The 17,459-nt window shown below is 51.3% G+C and overlaps 1 protein-coding gene across 15 annotated transcripts; it reads left to right on the top strand.

Moving 5' to 3' along the window:
- Positions 1–527: 527 nt before the first annotated feature.
- On the top strand, positions 528–17,026 carry IL17RE (interleukin 17 receptor E). Of its 15 annotated transcripts, XM_012534809.3 has the most exons (16): positions 555–6,104; positions 6,456–6,471; positions 7,028–7,150; positions 7,771–7,868; positions 8,130–8,289; positions 8,384–8,523; positions 9,440–9,508; positions 10,432–10,498; positions 11,470–11,645; positions 11,726–11,773; positions 11,856–11,904; positions 12,079–12,227; positions 14,448–14,516; positions 15,235–15,286; positions 15,370–15,468; positions 15,955–17,021. In XM_012534809.3, exons 1-16 carry the CDS (start codon positions 5,973–5,975, stop codon positions 16,509–16,511), a joined length of 2,004 nt encoding a protein of 667 aa, XP_012390263.1. In that variant the 5' UTR covers positions 555–5,972; the 3' UTR covers positions 16,512–17,021. The 15 variants fall into 15 exon arrangements, with proteins under 15 accessions (XP_033293204.1, XP_033293219.1, XP_033293201.1 ...); XM_033437312.2 differs by having other exon boundaries at positions 541–6,104; positions 11,856–12,227; positions 15,955–17,024; XM_033437315.2 differs by having other exon boundaries at positions 547–6,104; positions 8,194–8,523; positions 15,955–17,022.
- Positions 17,027–17,459: the final 433 nt, after the last annotated feature.

Raw genomic sequence — 17,459 nt, 5'->3', positions numbered from 1 at the left:
TTGAAACAACTAATGAACACAGTATGTCTGGTGTGGAGCAGAGAAGTTAAAAATAGTAGTGGGGGGCTTCCCTGGTGGCGCAGTGGTTGAGAGTCCGCCTGCCAATGCAGGGGACACGGGTTCGTGCCCATGTCCGGGAAGATCCCACATGCCGCAGAGTGGCTGGGACCGTGAGCCATGGCCGCTGAGCCTGTGTGTCCGGAGCCTGTGCTCCGCAACGGGAGAGGCCACAACAGTGAGAGGCCCGCATACCGCAAAAAAAAAAAAAAAGGGAAAGAGATCTGTGAACTAAAGGCCCTTTCACACATAAAAGTCTGACATGGTACATATTTATTGCATGAAAGATGTGTGTTGGGCTTCCCTGGTGGCGCAGTGGTTAAGAATCCGCCTGCCAATGCAGGGGACACGGATTGGAGCCCTGGTCCGAGAAGATCCCACATGCCTCGGAGCAACTAAGTGCGTGCGCTACAACTACTGAAGCCTGCGAGCCTAGAGCCCATGCTCCACAAGAGAAGCCACTGCAATGAGAAGCCCGCACACCGCAACAAAGAGTAGCCCCCGCTTGCTGCAACTAGAGAAAAGCCCGCGTGCAGCAACGAAGACCCAACACAAACAAAAATAAATAAAAACAAAAACATTAGGTGTGTACTCAGTCTCTATTAGGTACTGGCAGTACTTCTAGGTACCCAACCTTTAGATGTCCTGATTATCATTTCAAACTCAGTGTGTCCGAAACTTAACTCTTTGCCTTCTACCTCATATTCATTCCTCTTCCTGCATCCCTGTGTGCAAGTGAGTATACCAAGAATACAGCTCTGGATCATCAAGTCCCTACTATGTGCCATTATTTTTTTCTTTTCTTTCTTTATTTTTGGCTACGTTGGGTCTTTGTTGCTGTGCGCGGGCTTTCTCTAGTTGCGGCGAGCGGGGGCTGCTCTTTGTTGTGGTGTGCGGGCTTCTCGTTGCGGTGGCTTCTCTTGTTGAGGAGCACGGGCTGCAGGTGTGCCGGCTTCAGTAGTTGTAGCATGTGGGCTCAGTAGTTGTGGCTTGTGGGCTCTAGAGCACAGGCTCAGTAGTTGTGGCGCATGGGCTTAGTTGCTTCTTGGCATGTGGGATCTTCCCGGACCAGGGCTCAAACCCCTGCTCCCTGCAGTGGCAGGCGGATTCTTAACCACTGTGCCACCAGGGAAGCCCGATGTGCCATTATTTTTTGAACAACCAAAATTCCTTAATCCTTTTCAGACATTTCCAAAGTGTGGTTCCAGTGCATCACTCTTGATTTATCTCCTGACACTGTCACTCACACACTGTCTGTCTCAGTCAGGAAAACCTCTTATGAATCCCCATATTGGTTCCATGTTTCCCCAGTTTCCTTAAAAATTTTCCTTTTCTGCTTTTATACTTCTTTATTACTTATCTTTCAAGACCTAGTTTTATACGGTAATTCTGGAGCCTTCTGGCTACTTCACTTCAAGGAGTGAGGGTTCTTTGAATTCACATGGCATTTTAATTTTATCTCTTCTACTGACAGAATTACTAGTTTACATGTCTTTTCCTCACCCCTTGCTCTTTACCTAATGTGCATCGTGCACTCTGAATTTATTGAATGAAGTAACTTGTGCTATTGTAGCCTAAAGTCAGAGCAAAGAACTAGAGTGAAGGGTAGGATTTGGATAGCAGAGAGGTGCAGATGGAAATGAGTGGGTAATGGAGTTATGTGCACCAGGCACAGATTGCTGATTTTTAAAGAACCGGGATGTAAATAATTATTAAAAAAAGAATTTAAAATTTATTTGATTACTAGAATGGTACTTTACAGTCTTGTAGTGCTTTTCAAGACCCATTATGAAGGGACTTCCCTGATGGTGCAGTGGTTGAGCATCCGCCTGTCAATTCAGGGGACATGCGTTCGATCCCTAGTCCGGGAAGATCCCACATGCCACAGAGCAACTAAGCCCGTGCGCTACAACTACTGAAACCCACGCGCCTAGAGCCCGTGATCTGCAACAAGAGTAGCCACCGCAATGAGAAGCCCGGGCACCACAACGAGGAGTAGTCCCCACTCGCCACAACTAAAGAAAGCCCGCACATAGCAACAAAGACCCAATGCAGCAAAAAATAAATAAAATTAAAAAAAGAAAAGACCCATTCCGAAAATTATTGTCAACACGAAAAGAGAGCCGTTTGGTTCATTTTAGTTTTCTGCTTGTTGGCTTGTTGGGATTCTGCTTTTTGGGCTTTCCAAGCATTTTTTCCCCCTGCCTCATGGTTGTAGTATTCCCTGAAGTAAACAAGATCCCCTTTGAAAGGGATCTTGATTTAGTGGGAAGAGCACTGTATTTGGATGAGGAGACAAGCTCAAGTACCAAGATCAGGCCTGCCAAATTCACAGGATTGTTTTGAAGATCAAATGAGGTAAAATCTTGTGAAGGTGCTTTAAGAACCCTAACACTATACAAATGTGAGGAATGGTTATTAATCCCTGATGTTTACAGAGCTAGAGGGTGTAGGCCTTGGAAGAACCCTTAGTGAGCATCTAGTCTATGGGAAAGGCAGTGTGGTATAGTGGAAAGAACAGTTTTTGATATTACACTGACTCAGGTTAGAAATCTAGCCAGGCATTTTGCTACCTTTTGCCTTGAGCAAGATATTTGAGCCTCTGTTTTTATCTAACGTATGGGGATCATAGCATCTACCACCCAGGGTTGTTGTGAGGATTAAATAAAATAATGTATATAAACTGTATAGTACATAGTAGGTGCTTAATAAATATCAAAGTCCCTTCCCTTGATGAGCAGTGTTGGTGTTCCCCTCTCAGATTGGGGGTCCCTTCCTCTTCTCTTAAGCATAACTTCTTGCATCGATATTCTGGAGATTGATCCCTTCTGGAAGAGCAGGAATAAGAAAGGAACACTTGTGTACTCTTGGTTTTTGTTGGTCTAATTGGTTGGACCTTCTTGCCCAGGGTGCCCAAACAGTAGGCACAGTTGCCGCAACAGACCTTGGGAATCTGGCATTACAGGAAGAGCCTGGAGACGCTGCTGCATTCAGCGTCCATGCACGGGTAAGGCTTTGTCAGGAAGAATGGCTGCCCAAGGACCCCACAGTGTACTGTCTACCTGAGCACGCGTAGGGGCCTGCCAAGACCTCCTGAGCGCCTGGCTTGCTCCCCACGTAAAGGTTACTGGAGAGTGAAGTCTGGATCAGCTCATTCAGACACAAACCACAGGTGAGATAGGCCTTGGCCACCTTCCAAAAGGACAGGACTTCTGTGCTGCAGGCCTACCACACACCTCTGTTGCCTTTACTCCAGTTGGCCCCCTCCTGTTCCAGCCACAGAAGTACTCCCCCCTTGTTGACACTTGCCAAACAATCCCTACTCTCCTAGAAATCTGATCACTGATGACTCACTCCCGTAAGACCTACTATCCTTTTTTCTTTCCAACTATTACAATTTCTCCCCCCCATGTTGTTAATCCTACCAACTCATCACATTGTTCCGTCTAGTACTACTTTTTTTTTTAAAGCCCTTCATGACATCTGTTTTTTTCAAAAAATATTTATTTATTTGGTTGCACAGGGTCTTAGTTGCAGCAGGCGGGCTCCTTAGTTGTGGCATGAGAACTCTTAGTTATGGCATGCATGTGGGGATCTAGCTCCCTGACCAGGGATTGAACCCACGCCCCCTGCATTGGGAGCACAGTCTTATCCACTGCACCACCAGGGAAGTCCCCTCATTCTAGTACTTCTGTGGACTACAGGGCCCAGAAACCACAGATCTCCCCAAGCAGTGTGTTCTGACAGAAAGAGCTAGAAAGACACAGGGGTGAGTCTCAGCTCTCCATTTTCTGTTTGGACAAGTTACTTAATCTTCCCAGTGTTTCCAAGTCTGTAAGATGTTTAGTAAGACTGACCTCAAGGGTTGTAGTACCAATAATATGAGATAATGTGGGCAAAGCACACAGCCCAGAGCCTGATAATAGGAGTTCAGCAAATTGTGATCTGACCCCCTCCCCCTTCCCCAGGGTGTGCTGGAATTTACCCACTGTGCTTTTTATTTTAAATCCTTTTTGGAACAGGCTCCACAACAAACTAGCAAAACAATAAAATACAGACCTCCTTTTCTCTCTCCTTTCCCCCTTTCTTCTTTCTTCCTCTGCCTTTTCTATGTGGTCCTTTTCTTCCCTTTCTGTTCTTTATTTCTCGTGTGTATGTGTCTGTTATTTGTTTTCTGCTTCTCCTACCATACCTTAGCCAGGGTCAGGGAGCAGTTAACCAAGTATTTTCACTGTGAGAATCAAATCAGAAGATAAAAGGAGTCAAAAGAGAAAAGTATTCTAGAATGGAGCCAAGTTTCTCACTTCACGCCCCCAGCATTAGAAAACACATTAGCGGTATAGATCTAAACCATTGTGGGCTAGGTGAAATTTAGGGGGAAGACTCCCTAACCTGTCTTTAGTATGGCCAGACCACCCTTTTCTCCCTTCACATCTTACTGATTTGTTTGCAGTGATGGACTTCAAGGTCAAAAGACAGAACTGTGTCAGGCAGGCCCTTTTGGGTTCCCAGAAGCAGAGGGGGATGAGGCAGTGGGAGGAGAGGCCATAAGGATGGTAGAAAGAGAAATGAACTGTGAGAGGATGGCAGAATTGGAGCTCCTTGGGCTAGAGACCTTGACCAAATCATTCTCCTTTCTGCTTCCTTATTTCTCTCTTTATGAAATGAATAATTATCACCTGTCTTGTAAGGTGGTTAGGAGGATCAAATATGAAAGTGCTTATGAAATGTGAAATAGATAAACTGCTGCTTAGATGAAACATCATAATTTACATTTATTCAACTACAGAGCACCTATTTCACGACATCCATTGCTAGGCACTGGAAAAACAAAGATAAGAAAGGGTCTTTCTAAGAAACTCAAAAGCTAGAGGGTATTTTTAGGATAATGGGTACAATGGGGTCTTTAGACAGTGGACCTAAAGACTTAAGAACTAGAATTGGCCTAAAGATAGGTATGATCAAGCTACTGAAAGTGCAGAGGGATAATAACAGTCTCAAGATACCTTCACCCAGTAGGTGTGTCCCAAACTTTCTACGGTGTGTGTCACCAAGGTGAGGGCTGAAGCAGTTCAAATGCTCCATGAGCAGGAGGAAGCCATGGGATGACGTGGAGGGTCCCCGCAGAGAATGGAGCCTCTTCAGCGTCGGAAACCACAGGAAACCAGGTCAATGCGTGGGGCCCACTCCCTCAGCTCCAGGGCTCAGCTATGAGACCTGGGGCTTCCTGAGCAGACTGTACTGATGAGTGGATCCTTGAAGCTGGAGGCCCTTTGGCAGAAGTGCTGGAACTGGCCAACAGGTAGAGAGAGAAAGCTGGACCCTAGTCCTGGAAGTCAGCCAGGTGGGAGCCAGGATGCACAGGGGGACATGTGAGGTTTACGTGCTTTTTTGTTCTGCCCACCTCTGAGTGGTGCATCAGTCACCTCGGTCTCCAGCACCCACTGCAGAGAAGTGCTTCATGGCTCTGTCAGTCTTTTAAGTGAGAGGATGAAGTACGTGTCCAGGGGAGATTCAAGGCCAGGAGCACGCTAAGGGGCGGGTCTGATCTGCAGGGTGTTGCAGGAGTAGGAGGAGTTACGAAGTGGGTGCAGCCGCCATCCATCCCCCTGACCCTGTGCCGGCCTCTTGCCTGTTATTTCTCTGCCAGAGCAGGAGCCCCCTTGCCCTCCAGGTAGGGGAGTAGGGTTTTCTGGGGGGCAAGTGTCCTTCAGTCCCTCCACTTGGAGGAAAAGGAATGTGGCCTGGCCGGCTGGTTGAGCTTGAGGAGGAGCTTTGGGGCAGGGCGGGGCAGCGGCAGGCTGAGGCGAGGGCTCCTGCTGGCACTGCACTCCCTGCTGCTGCACGGCAAGGCCCTGCCACGCACCTTCAGGAGGCGCAGCCATGTTCTGGATACCCTGATCCCTCGGAAGCCCATGGGGAGCCCCGGACTGACAGCCCTGCTCCTGCCTCTCGTCCAGCTGCTCCTTGGCCTGTCTGCCTCTGCTAGTATTGGCTGCCCCTACCTTCCCAGCTGGAGCACCCTCTGTCTGCTGGCCTCCCACATGGTAAGGTGTGCCTGCTGCTGCTGGGTGGGGACACCTGGCTGGCACAGGCTGGTACAGCTCCCCACTCTCCACCTGTCCTTTCCTGCTACCCAAGTCCCTGAGCTCTGGTGGCAGCCTCAGTATATTCTCTACGTCGTCTTGAAGGGATGGATAGTCAAGGTCCTGGTGCACTGAGGGCCTGGGCAGGGTGGAGCTGGGAAGAAAAGAGCCAGAGTGGATGGGCTATTGGCTTCTGCAGACCCCGAAATTAGGTGATGTGAGGCAAACACCCCAGGGAGAATGCTCCTTGTGGGAATACCTACTAATTATACTTCTGTCCTTTCTTTTCCCTACTGGGCCCTGTGCCTTCAGGATGACAGTTTCACTGGTGAGTCTCATTCCCTGCCCTGCTCCTCTTCCCCATTCTTCCATTCTAATTTTTGGTTCTCAACCTGGGAAGTAGCATAGTATCAAAGAAAAAACACAAGGTGAGCCTGGATTTGCGTTGTAATTCTGCCACATACTCCATGCATGGCTTCAGGCAGTGCACGGTTTCTGAGGGGTATAGCAGCACGGTAGAAATGATTATACAATGAAAACAGCTGTCCCTGAGCTGTGGGGAGGATTAAATGAGAGCCAGGTAAGTCTCCAGGCACTCTCCCTTAATTGGTCCCTCAGCAGTCAGTAATACAACAATGATCCTTCCTGTTTTAGGGTACATTTTATTATACTTCGTAAGGCATTTTCCCACGCATTATGTTACTTGATCTTGACAGCAGCTCCGCTTTATGAATGATGAAGCTGAGACTTAGAGGAGTCTGTAACTTGCCCCAGCTCAGTCGGCCAGGATGTAAGTGGCAGAGCTCAGCCTCAAGTCCAACTTTTCTGAGGCAGGAGGGAACTCCTGGGACCTTACCATTTGATTTCCTTTTCATCTTTCACAGGAAGATCTGCCCAGATTCCTCGCCATACCCTATCGGCCTTTCCCCCCTCCCCAAAGCCTTGGCGTGCTTGGCTCTGCCACTGTCCCTGCTGTTGGTGCCTGCATCTGGTGTCAGATCCTTCGGGTATGAGAAACAGTCCTTTGGGCCATTCTTAGTGGAGATTGGAATTGGGGGAATTTGGGGGGGCCCCTAGGCTGACGCTAGTAAAACTTATCCTACTAGAAAAGATGTTTGTCCTGTTGTCAACCTCAGCAGAGAATTAGGCCCTCCTAAAATGGCACACACCATGACTGATATTTGTGAGTTCAGTTGTATCGTTTTGTGAAGGTGTTTCTCCTTTCAGCTGGTACCAATTCTTGGGATTAAAATGGTTTAGTTCTATGAGTTTACTATTTTTACCTTCTATCTGTAAAGTAAGATCTGTCTTATTCAACTCTACATTTTCATTGCCTAGCTCAGTGCCTGGGGCATACTAAATGCCCACACACTGCTTAAGAATTGACAGTTTTTAATTGTTCACTGTTATATATAATGCTACCATGAACGTCTTTGTATATACATAGTTTTTCTCTACTTAAGAAGAGAAAAAGCTTTTTTGATTGTATCATAACTTAGGACTAAAGAAGTTTGCGATCATTACCCTCCCTGATCTAAAATGACTGACTGTCCAACACTGGGTCACATCTCCAGGTAGCGGAGGGGCCGTGAAGGGCTGGATAGTAAATGTGTCATTCCCTGTGCAGGTCTTCAGTGGGACTGGCTGCACCTCCTGGTGCAGAAATCCAAAAAGTCTTACAAGTTCCGGTTCTGTAGGAGGCACACGATGCCAGCATCTGCTCAGGTACTCTCCCTGTCAGTTCCAGCCCTTCCCTACACCCCACAGCCCTTCTCTTTCTGGCTTCTCATTCTGTTCTCCAGCCATAAAAGAGAGTTGGAAAGAGTGGACTCAAGAAGACTATTCTGTCCATTACACAGTTAGGGACACTGAGCCTTAAAGGTTGAGCAGCTTGCCTGTGGTGCCCTGGATTCCAGAGACAGGAATAGAAGCCAGAGTTCCTGATTCCTGGCCTGAGGCCAGCCCAGCCTTGCTCTCTGCCTGCAGAGGAAGCTGCTAAGTAGCCGTTGCCTGTCTGAGAAAGGCCATCACATCTCCGTCCCCTCCCCAGACACCTCCCACAAGGGGCTGCGTTCCAAAAGAACCCAACCTGCAGATCCAGAGAAAGGGGAAGTTCTCTCCAAACGTGGCTCACAAAGGCTTGGAGGTAGGCACATCGTGTGACTGGAGATGGTGGAGCCAAGTAGTGGTACCTGTGCTAAGGCGAAAAGACAAGGCCACCAAGTCCCCCTTCTCCCCAGGGCCTGAGTTCTCCTTTGACTTGCTGCCTGAGGCACGGGTTATTCAAGTGACCATTCCTCCAGGCCCTGAGGTCAGTGTGCGTCTTTGCCACCAGTGGGCACTGGAGTGTGAGGAGCTGAGCCGTCCCTTTGATGCCCAGGTATGGAGGGCCATCTGCCTGTAAAAGCCAAATCACACAGGGCTGGAGTGAAAGGACCTACCCATTATACAGATGGGGAGACTGAGTACCAGAGAGAGGTGGTGATTGTCCAAGACTTCCTTACAAGTCTGAAGTGCCTAGCATGAAGACTTCTTTGGTCTAGGCAGAGAACTAGGGGGCCTTGTCTCCTGGCGGGAGAGGATGGAGAGGGCAGGCAGAGACCTGGGGCAGCCATGAATGCCTAGCAGAGAAATGGATATGGCACTTACCCCCAGTGAGAGGACCCTCAGTGAGATTCAGGTTGCATTAAGAGGACTTTTCAGTTCCCCCAAGAAGCTGTTCTCCTGAGAAAATAACAAAATGGTCACATCTGTCTTGGTACCCTTCCATCTCCCTCCCTTTTGTCACTGCTCCTCAGAGAATGAGATGTCCCCTATTCTTCCGGCCTAGGCCCTGACACTCCACTTCAACCTCCAGTTGTCACGGATGCCCTTGTATACAGTTGGTGCCATTTGAGGGGACTGATGCTGTACCCGAGTCCCTCAGTTCTCCACATTTAAAATGGCGATGATGCCTCCCAAGATCACCATGATGCTAGCATTTAATTAATTGAGTTGGTGCTTCTAGCACCTAGCACCCTCCCTGGCATTTAGTAGGGGCTCAATAAATGTATATTCCTTTCCCCATCTCCTCCCCACTCCCCTCATTCCATATATTGAGACACCTAGAGCAGATGGTCAGATTACAGGGCAGAGACGCCCTGAGAAGAAATTTCTCAGAGGAAGAAATGTCTCAGATAAGAGGAAAAGTAGGGTATGTGGTGACCACGGTCCCAGTTTTCTCCTGCCGTTTTCCAGGGTGCCTCTGCTCTTTCTCAGGCCCCTCTTCTTCTCTTCCTTTGCTGCTTTGTCCACAGAAAATTGTGTCTGGGGGCTGCACTGTAGACCTGCCTTATGAATTCCTTCTGCCCTGTCTGTGCATCGAGGTGAGCAGAGGAGAAGGTGTGGGTGGTCCATGGCTTCACTCCTAGGCCACCCAGATAGCACCATTGGTCAAGCATATCTCCACTAAGTCAGGTTTTAAAAGGGCTGGTGTTAACGAGATGCTAGGGAAGACTGGTGCCAGCCTGACAGTGAGCCACACACAGAGCCAGGGATGGAGGTGTCCTGCTGACCATGGCACATTCCTGGGGGTGAGTCCAACCTCAGCCCCACCCAGACCCAGCTTGCCTTTGTCGAGACCCGGCCTCAGCCCACAGAGGCAGGATAGACAGCTGCCTTCACTGGGTGTTCTGAGCTGTCACAGTGGGGGCTCGTGGCCACTGCAAGGCTCCATATGGCCCCAGAAGTCTCATCCCCACTAGCCCTGCGTGGAAGTCCTCCTCCTCTCCTTGTAAGACTGAGGTGCCTAGCATTAAGACTCCTTTGGGCTAGACAGGAAAGGCGGAGGCCTTGTCACCCAGGAGGAGACAAAAGGAAGGGTGCAGGCAGAGACCTGGAGCGGGGAGCACCTGCCAGGGGGATAACATTGGGTGTTGGGCTTTCAGAGGGAGGGGCCCTATGGGACACTCAGCGCCTTAGGAATCGCTGAGAGTGGAGGCCAGGGAAGGCCAAAGTTGAGGAATGTGGACCTCATGATTTGCCTTTTTGTGGGGATACGTTTTCCTCTCCAGGAAAAATGGACTCAGCCCCTCACCCACTGATCTTGCTCCTATAGTCTGGGGTTCCTCCCTGAGTGCCAAGTGCCACCCACCGTTGCCCACACCCCACACTTCTTCCCCTCCTCGGTGCCCTGCCAGCTCAGGCAGCTTGCATCTGGGCAAGGTCAAGCCAGAATGAGTTTCAAGTCTGAGTGATGTAGGGAAAGCCATTCCTCTGACCCTTCTTCCCTGCTCCCCTGTCCCCACAGGTGTCCTACCTGCAAGAAGACACGGTGAGGCACAAAAAGTGTCCCTTCCAGAGCTGGCCTGAAGCCTGTGAGTGCTACTCATGTGACTCTTGTGCACGCACAGCTTCTCTCTGTCTCTCTCTCCCCCGCAAACGTACACGTACATGCACATACACACACACGCACTTGCACACCCTCTACACCTGCGTTGGAGAAGGTCCCCAGAAGGCATGCAGGCACTTTCTCTGGAGTCAGTGGGGGCAAGTCATGGGCTACCATGTCTAGCAATCAGCCTGCCAATAAATCAGAGCATTGAACATTGTACTAGCACTGTTCAGAAATATCCACCCCAGGAGGTAATGTCCTAAGAAGGTGGACCAGAGGGCCTGGGCTCACATCCCAACACTGCCACTCATTCTTCTCCGAGCCTCAGTTTCCTCATCTGTAAACTAATGATACTTGCCCTGCCTCACTTTCCAACTCCTTATGAGGCTGGAGTTCAATATTATATGCGAAAGTGGTTGGTGACATCTATGCATACTGTTGAGCCCAGCTTGCAGAGACAGGATTCTCAAACATGACAAATGAATAGCTCAAAGCATCCTATGGTCCAGGGCAGGGTTGTAATTAAGGAATAGGCTGTAAGGCGTGAACTCAGGGGAGGGAGAAGCCCATGACGGCTGTCCATGAGTAGAAAAGGTCTCCTAAAGGGAGTAACATCTGAGCTGGGCTCAGAAAATGCGCAGGATTTAGAAAGGAGAGAAGGGAGGGGAAAGCATTCCTGATTCTGAGAGGAACATAAGCAAAGATATGAAGATTTGGAGTTTGGGGAGCAGCAAGGAGTTGGCCAGAATGGAGGTGCAGGAAGGAGAGGAGACAGCTAAATAGAAGAGGCAACAGGAGGGGCAGGAGGAGGCATGCTCGTTTATCAGGCACCTAGGCAAACCAGGGCTGTGCCAGGCTCCCTCACAAATATCATCTCCCGATGCCCTGGGGATGGGGCTCAGGCCTCCTGGGCCTCACTCTGGGCCTCACTCTCTGCCCCTGCTGCCTGCCCAGATGGCTCGGACTTCTGGGAGTCGGTGAACTTTACTGACCACAGCCAGCACAGTCAGATGGTCATGGCCCTGACACTCCGCTGCCCACTGAAGCTGGACGCCTCCCTCTGCCAGAGGCGGGGCTGGCACACCCTCTGCGAAGACGTCCCCAACGCCATGGCTCGAGAGTCAGAGGGGGTGAGACGGCCTCCCTAGGACCTGGGTGGGCAGGGCTGGGGCCCAGGGCCCTGCTCCCTAACTCCCTTCTCCCACCACAGTGGTATGTCTTGGAGAAGGTGGACTTGCACCCTCAGCTCTGCTTCAAGGTACAAGCATGGGCAACACAGGAGGGGGAAGGGTGTGCATGGTGCCTGGAGCTTGCTGACTTGCCATTCTTGGATTTCTCAGTTCTCTTTTGGAAACAGCAGCCACGTTGAATGCCCCCACCAGACATTCGGTGAGCCAATAAGTGACCCTGGCTGGGACCCCTTCCCACCATTTCACCCTCATGCAACTGCGGCAAAGCCAAATTCTATCCCTGCCCTGACTTCTCTGTTAACTGCAGCCCGGCTTCTATTACCTCCCACAAACCATCATCTATTACATGATGCCCTTTCCTACCCCCTGGCAGCCCCATCCTGGAACGTGAGCATGGATACCCAGGCCCAGCAGCTGGTCCTTCACTTCTCCTCAAGGATGCCCGCCACCTTCAGTGCTGCCTGGAGCCACTCAGGCTTGGGGCAGGACAGCATGGTGCCCCCTGTGTACAACGTCAGCCAGGTATGGCCTAGCCAGGGCTTGGCCCCCTCTAGAACCTCTTGATTAGAGCACAGCAGGTGGAGGCAAGCAAATCTCTTACAACATCTGGTTATTTATTTACTTGGCCAGCCTTTGTTCAGCTGCCTCCTCTGCCAGTCATTGGGGTCTTCAGTGGAGCAGTTTCTAATCCTTTTCTTTTCTTTTTTTTATAAATTTATTTTTATTTTTTATTTTTTTGGCTGTGTTGGATCTTCGTTGCTGTGCGTGGGTTTTCTCTAGTCGTGGCGAGTGGGCTCAGTAGTTGTGGCTTATGGGCTCAGTAGTTGTGGCTCACGGGCTTAGTTGCTCCGCAGCATGTGGGATCTTCTCAGACCAGAGCTCGAACCTGTGTTCCTTGCATTGGCAGGCGGATTCTTAACCACTGCGCCACCAGGGAAGTCCCTCTAATCCTTTTTGATTTTGAACCTACAGGGATAAACAGAGACAAGAGACTGGCCCTCCCACTCCCAGCTGTTCTCTGGCCCACTTGAACTCCCACCACATTTTATATTGATGCCTTCTCTTGAACCAGCTGTCCTCTACCACTACTCTCCTGCCTTCCTCCACAAGGCTCCTGGCAGACGTTCTCTATCTTTGGGAGGCAGAGCCCCAGGAAGCTGAAGTGCTCTTCGCAGAATACTGTAAACTACTGACAGATTTAACTCTATCATGTGAACTAACAGCAGTTTGACTAGCAGACTCTCTTCTGTGTATCTGACATAAAAACCACCATCAAATATATCCGCAAAACCACAGCACCAAGCTGACTAAGCATAGCTAGCTTGTTTCAGTTCTTTCTTACTTACATGCAGCTTGTTTATTTGTTTTGTATTCTGTGAGGGCTCCCAAGCCTACAGGTGGTAGGAAATGCTTAAGATTTAAGTCGAAACCATGCTTAAGATTTACGACAAAGTCATGTGGGATAACTTAAAATTGAGAGCTAAATCCATGGACTCATTTATTTTTGTGAGCTGAGAACGTCATTGAGTTTAACCACGATTTGAGAGCTACTGCATCGGCACCTGCTCACAGCTGGCTGGAGAATGGGGTCTGGGGCAGGGCTGGGGTATGGGGTAGGTGGTGGAGGGTGTTCCCAAAGGGTGGAGACTGATCAACTCTCTAACCAGCACCCAGAGCACAGGGTGAAGCCACATCCTTGCCTGTAGACAGATGGCAGTCAGTTCAGCATGCATTTATTGAGTGCCTACTCTGTTCCCACTCTGTATTAGGCCCTGGGAGATACAAGAAAAGTATATAACACAGTCTGCCCCTAAGGAGTCCATAATGTAATAACAGCTGCTACTACTAAATGAATACACATTGCACTGTGTATTTTTTAATATTTATTTATTTATTTATTTTGGCTGTGCCGTGTCTTAGTTGCGGCACATGGGATCTTTTAGTTGCAGCATGCGGACTTCTTAGTTGCGGCCTGCGAACTGTTAGTTGTGGCATGCAGACTTTTAGTTGCCTGCATGCAGGATCTAGTTTCCTGACTAGGGATGGAACCCGGTCCCCCTGCATTGGGAGCGTGGAGTCTTACCCACTGGACCACCAGGGAAGTCCCTGTACTTTGTATTATAAAGGGGGTTCACCTGCATATTCCCATTTGATGCTTTCAGTAACCCAGTAAAACAAGGATTATTATCTATCACACACAGTTGAAGAAACTGAGGCTCAAGGAGAAAGGAAGTCTCTCTCCATGCAAAGATCCCACAGCTAGGAACCACAAAGGCAATAGTTAAGCCTGACTTTGTTAGCTGTGGTCTCCTGACTCTACAACTTACGTTCTTTCCAATGGACAAGCTGCCCCTTCAGGTGCGCAGAACAGAGAAGGGAGGCAGCATATAATTAGCCTCCTGGTTTGTGAGCTGCTAGAGGACAGAGACAATGTCCATGCCCGCCTTGTCTCCTCAGGGGCTGACACAGAGTAGGCACCCAGAGTATGTTTGTTGATGAGTGCCTGATTGCCTGATTAATGTTTATCTGTGCAGCAGTTCAGATCTGGGAATGATCAGCGGGATCTGGGAATGAAGCCTGGGAAGGCTTCTTGTCAGGGGTGGCACTTGGCCCTAAGCCTGGGTAGGGTTTGGGTAGGGGTGGTGGGTAGAGGAGGAACACAGCAATGGGCAAAGACTCAGGGGCTGGACAGAGCCAGATCTGCCTCTATGGGGACAGTCATTCTGCTCTTTTTTCCCACAGACTCAGGGCTCAAGCTCAGTGACACTAGACCTCATCGTTCCCTTCCTGAGGCCAGGGGGCTGTGTCCTGGTAAGGAATCCTGCCCTCACTCTGCTGCATATACTCCCCTGTCATCTATACCACAGGTGACACATGGGGCAAATCCAGTCCATAAAAATGTTTGACTTGGCCAGCACGGTGTTCAAAATTGGAATTAGTTGCCACCACTTAAATATTGGGAGATGTCACATTTTAAAAAGTTGATTTCTGGCGTCTCTTGAAAAAAATCAGAAAACCTGGTGCTTTGTTTCCACATTCAGGCATGGTGATCATGGGCTGGAGCTCAGTGGTGTCTGATTACTTCAGTCAGGGCCTGTGCCTTCCACGTCCTCATGGATGCTCTGGTTAACTTTGGGTTTACTTTCTTTCTTTCTTTTTTGATGTGGACCATTTTTTTAAAGTCTTTATTGAATTTGTTACAATATTGCTTCTGTTTTATGTTTTGGTATTTTGGTCCTGAGGCATGTGGGATCTTAGCTCACTGACCAGGATTGAACCCGCACCCCCTGCATTGGAAGGCAAAGTCTTAACCACTGGACCGCCAGGGAAGTCCCTGGGTTTACTTTCTGAGTTTGCCACTCTTGACCTTGTTCTGTGCCCAGCCAGAGCTGGACCAGACACAAACCCTGTGCTGGAGGAATTCCCTATCCAGAGGGATTCCCCTTCACTATCCCCATGCCTTATTCAACTTCCCCTGGGAGGAGGGTTTACCCTGGCTTACAGGGATTGGGGGGCTCTGTGCCCTCAGGTGTGGAGGTCAGATGTCCAGTTTGCCTGGAAGCACCTCCTGTGTCCGGATGGTGAGTTCTTGGGAGGGGGAGGGGGAGTGAGAGGGAGGTTGGGCACTGAGGAGCCGGGCTTGGCCTCACCCTTCTTGGCTCAGTCTCTCATAGGCTCCTGGGGCTCTTGATCCTGGTACTGCTGGCCTTCACCACCCTACTGGGTGTTGTTCTGGTGCTCACCTGCCAGCGCCCACTGTCAGGTAAGCTCACTGGGGGTAACCTGGGGATTCAGACTTCCTTGGCTCCTAGGCCAGTTGCCCCCATCCCTCCCCCGCCCAGGCTCCCTTCCGAAAGAGCCTTGTCCCTGCCGCTGCACCCCCCTCTCTGTTACCCAAGGCGGTGAGTCTTATGCCCCCTAGTGGGAAGGAATGGTTAAGGCAGGGCAAAGGTCCTGCAGGTGGTTCACTGCACCAGTCTCTAGGCCAGACGCTAGTGGCGCGGAAATCCAGCCTGCGCTGCACCTGGCGCCCTAGCCCTCTCCTCTTCCTGGGCACCTTTATCTAATTAGCCCAAAGGCGCCCTATAGGCCTGTAGGCTAAAGCTGCCTTCGGTACCCATCCCCAGCGCAGATGAAGAAAGGCGGGGGTGGTGGAGTTAACCCTATCATGTAGCGCGGAGGCCTGGGAGGAAAGGGCTGGGCTGTCCCGTAGCCCCCCACCCTGTTCATCTGTTGCTCCCACCCCCAGGCCCAGGTCGAGCGCGGCCGGTGCTGCTCCTGCACGTGGCGGACTCCGAGGCGCAGCGGCGCCTGGTGGGAGCGCTGGCTGAACTGCTGCGGGCCGCGCTGGGCGGCGGGCGCGACGTGATCGTGGACCTGTGGGAGGGCACGCGGGTGGCGCGCGTGGGCCCGCTGCCGTGGCTCTGGGCGGCACGGGCGCGCGTGGCGCGGGAGCGGGGCACCGTGCTGCTGCTGTGGAGCTGCGCCAGCCCGAGCCCCGCCGGCGGCCCGGATGCCCGCGCCGCACCCCTGCACACCCTGCTCCGCGCCGCCCCGCGCCCGCTGCCGCTGCTCGCTTACTTCAGTCGCCTCTGCGCCAAAGGCGACATTCCTCCGCCCCTGCGCGCCCTGCCCCGCTACCGCCTGCTTCAAGACCTGCCGCGCCTGCTGCGGGCGCTGGACGCGCGGACTTCTACTCAAGCCACCAGCTGGGGCCGCCTCGCGGCCCGGCCGTGCCTGCGGAGTCGCGTGGAGCTGTGCCGCCAGCTGGAACGCGAGGCCGCCAAACTTGCCGATCAAGGCTGAGCAGAGCTCACCGCAGTCCAGATGTCTGTGGCCGCAGGCCTAGGGGCACTGGCTGGAAGCCCCGAATGAGGCTTCTACCCTGGAATCGTTGGATGCCTCCTAGGGGCCACTGGCCACAAAGCCTTACGCTACCTCCCAGCCCGGGAGCGGGGCATCACACTCACTGTCCCAGCCCGTTCCCCACGTTCCCCCAGGGTCCAGTCTCTTCCTCATGCTTATGCTTGAGGGTTCTCTCCCTCAGAGCCCCCAGGGAGAGTCACTCTTTCCTGAGAACTCCTCTGACCTCAGTGCTGTTGTGAGTGGGGGATCGTCCCACTTCCTCTCTCCGAAATTCCAGAGAAGAGTCGTCTGCACGTGCTCCAGTCCAGGCCAGAGAGGTTGGGACAGGGGTTGGGGAGGCAGGAGACATGGCAGCTCTGAGTGGGAGGTGGCTGCAGAGGGGGTGGGGGGACAGAAACCCCTTTGGGAGCCAGGGATCCCCCTTTTCCAGACCGGGGCCCTGCCCAGAGTGGGAGGAAGGGAGGGAGGGAGGGCTCTGGACCCAGGGAAGGAGGCTTTGGCCCTGGGTGATGGGGGCAAAGGTGGGACAGTGGAGACTGAGATAGAGAAAGTTGAATAAAGGTGAACATGATGGATAAACTAAGAAACACAAGGTGCTTTTCCAGTGTGCCCGGGGTGCTGAGTTGGGGGAAGGGTCAGCAAGACCCTGCCTGGCGGTTGTTATGCATCATTTTCTGGGCCCAAATCCACATCCATGTCTGTCATATTCTCACAAGCAGTGTCTCCCTGGAAATTTCCTTGATCCTCACTGTGATTCTTCAGAGAGAAGAGAAGAAAACACAGGTTCAGAAAGGTGGTGTGGGGCCACAGTCACGCAGCCAGCCCATGGCAACAGCACAAATAGGACCCTGTCTTCCTGGCTCTGGGTCCTGGGTCCCATCCACCCCT

This window comes from Orcinus orca, chromosome 10 (assembly GCF_937001465.1).
Source record: "Orcinus orca chromosome 10, mOrcOrc1.1, whole genome shotgun sequence".
In the NCBI taxonomy this organism is placed as follows: Eukaryota; Metazoa; Chordata; class Mammalia; order Artiodactyla; family Delphinidae; genus Orcinus; species Orcinus orca.
Note: the sequence above shows the minus strand (reverse complement) of the source record. Positions and strands in the feature narration are given on the sequence as shown.

Bases quoted from the DNA above. Each gene is read 5' to 3' on its own strand.
- IL17RE (XM_033437310.2), top strand. From the start codon at position 5,973: ATGGGGAGCCCCGGACTGACAGCCCTGCTCCTGCCTCTCGTCCAGCTG. The intron at 15,287-15,369 runs GTGAGTTCTTGG...TTCTTGGCTCAG, and splicing joins GCACCTCCTGTGTCCGGATG to TCTCTCATAGGCTCCTGGGG. The intron at 15,469-15,954 runs GTAAGCTCACTG...TCCCACCCCCAG, and splicing joins CTGCCAGCGCCCACTGTCAG to GCCCAGGTCGAGCGCGGCCG.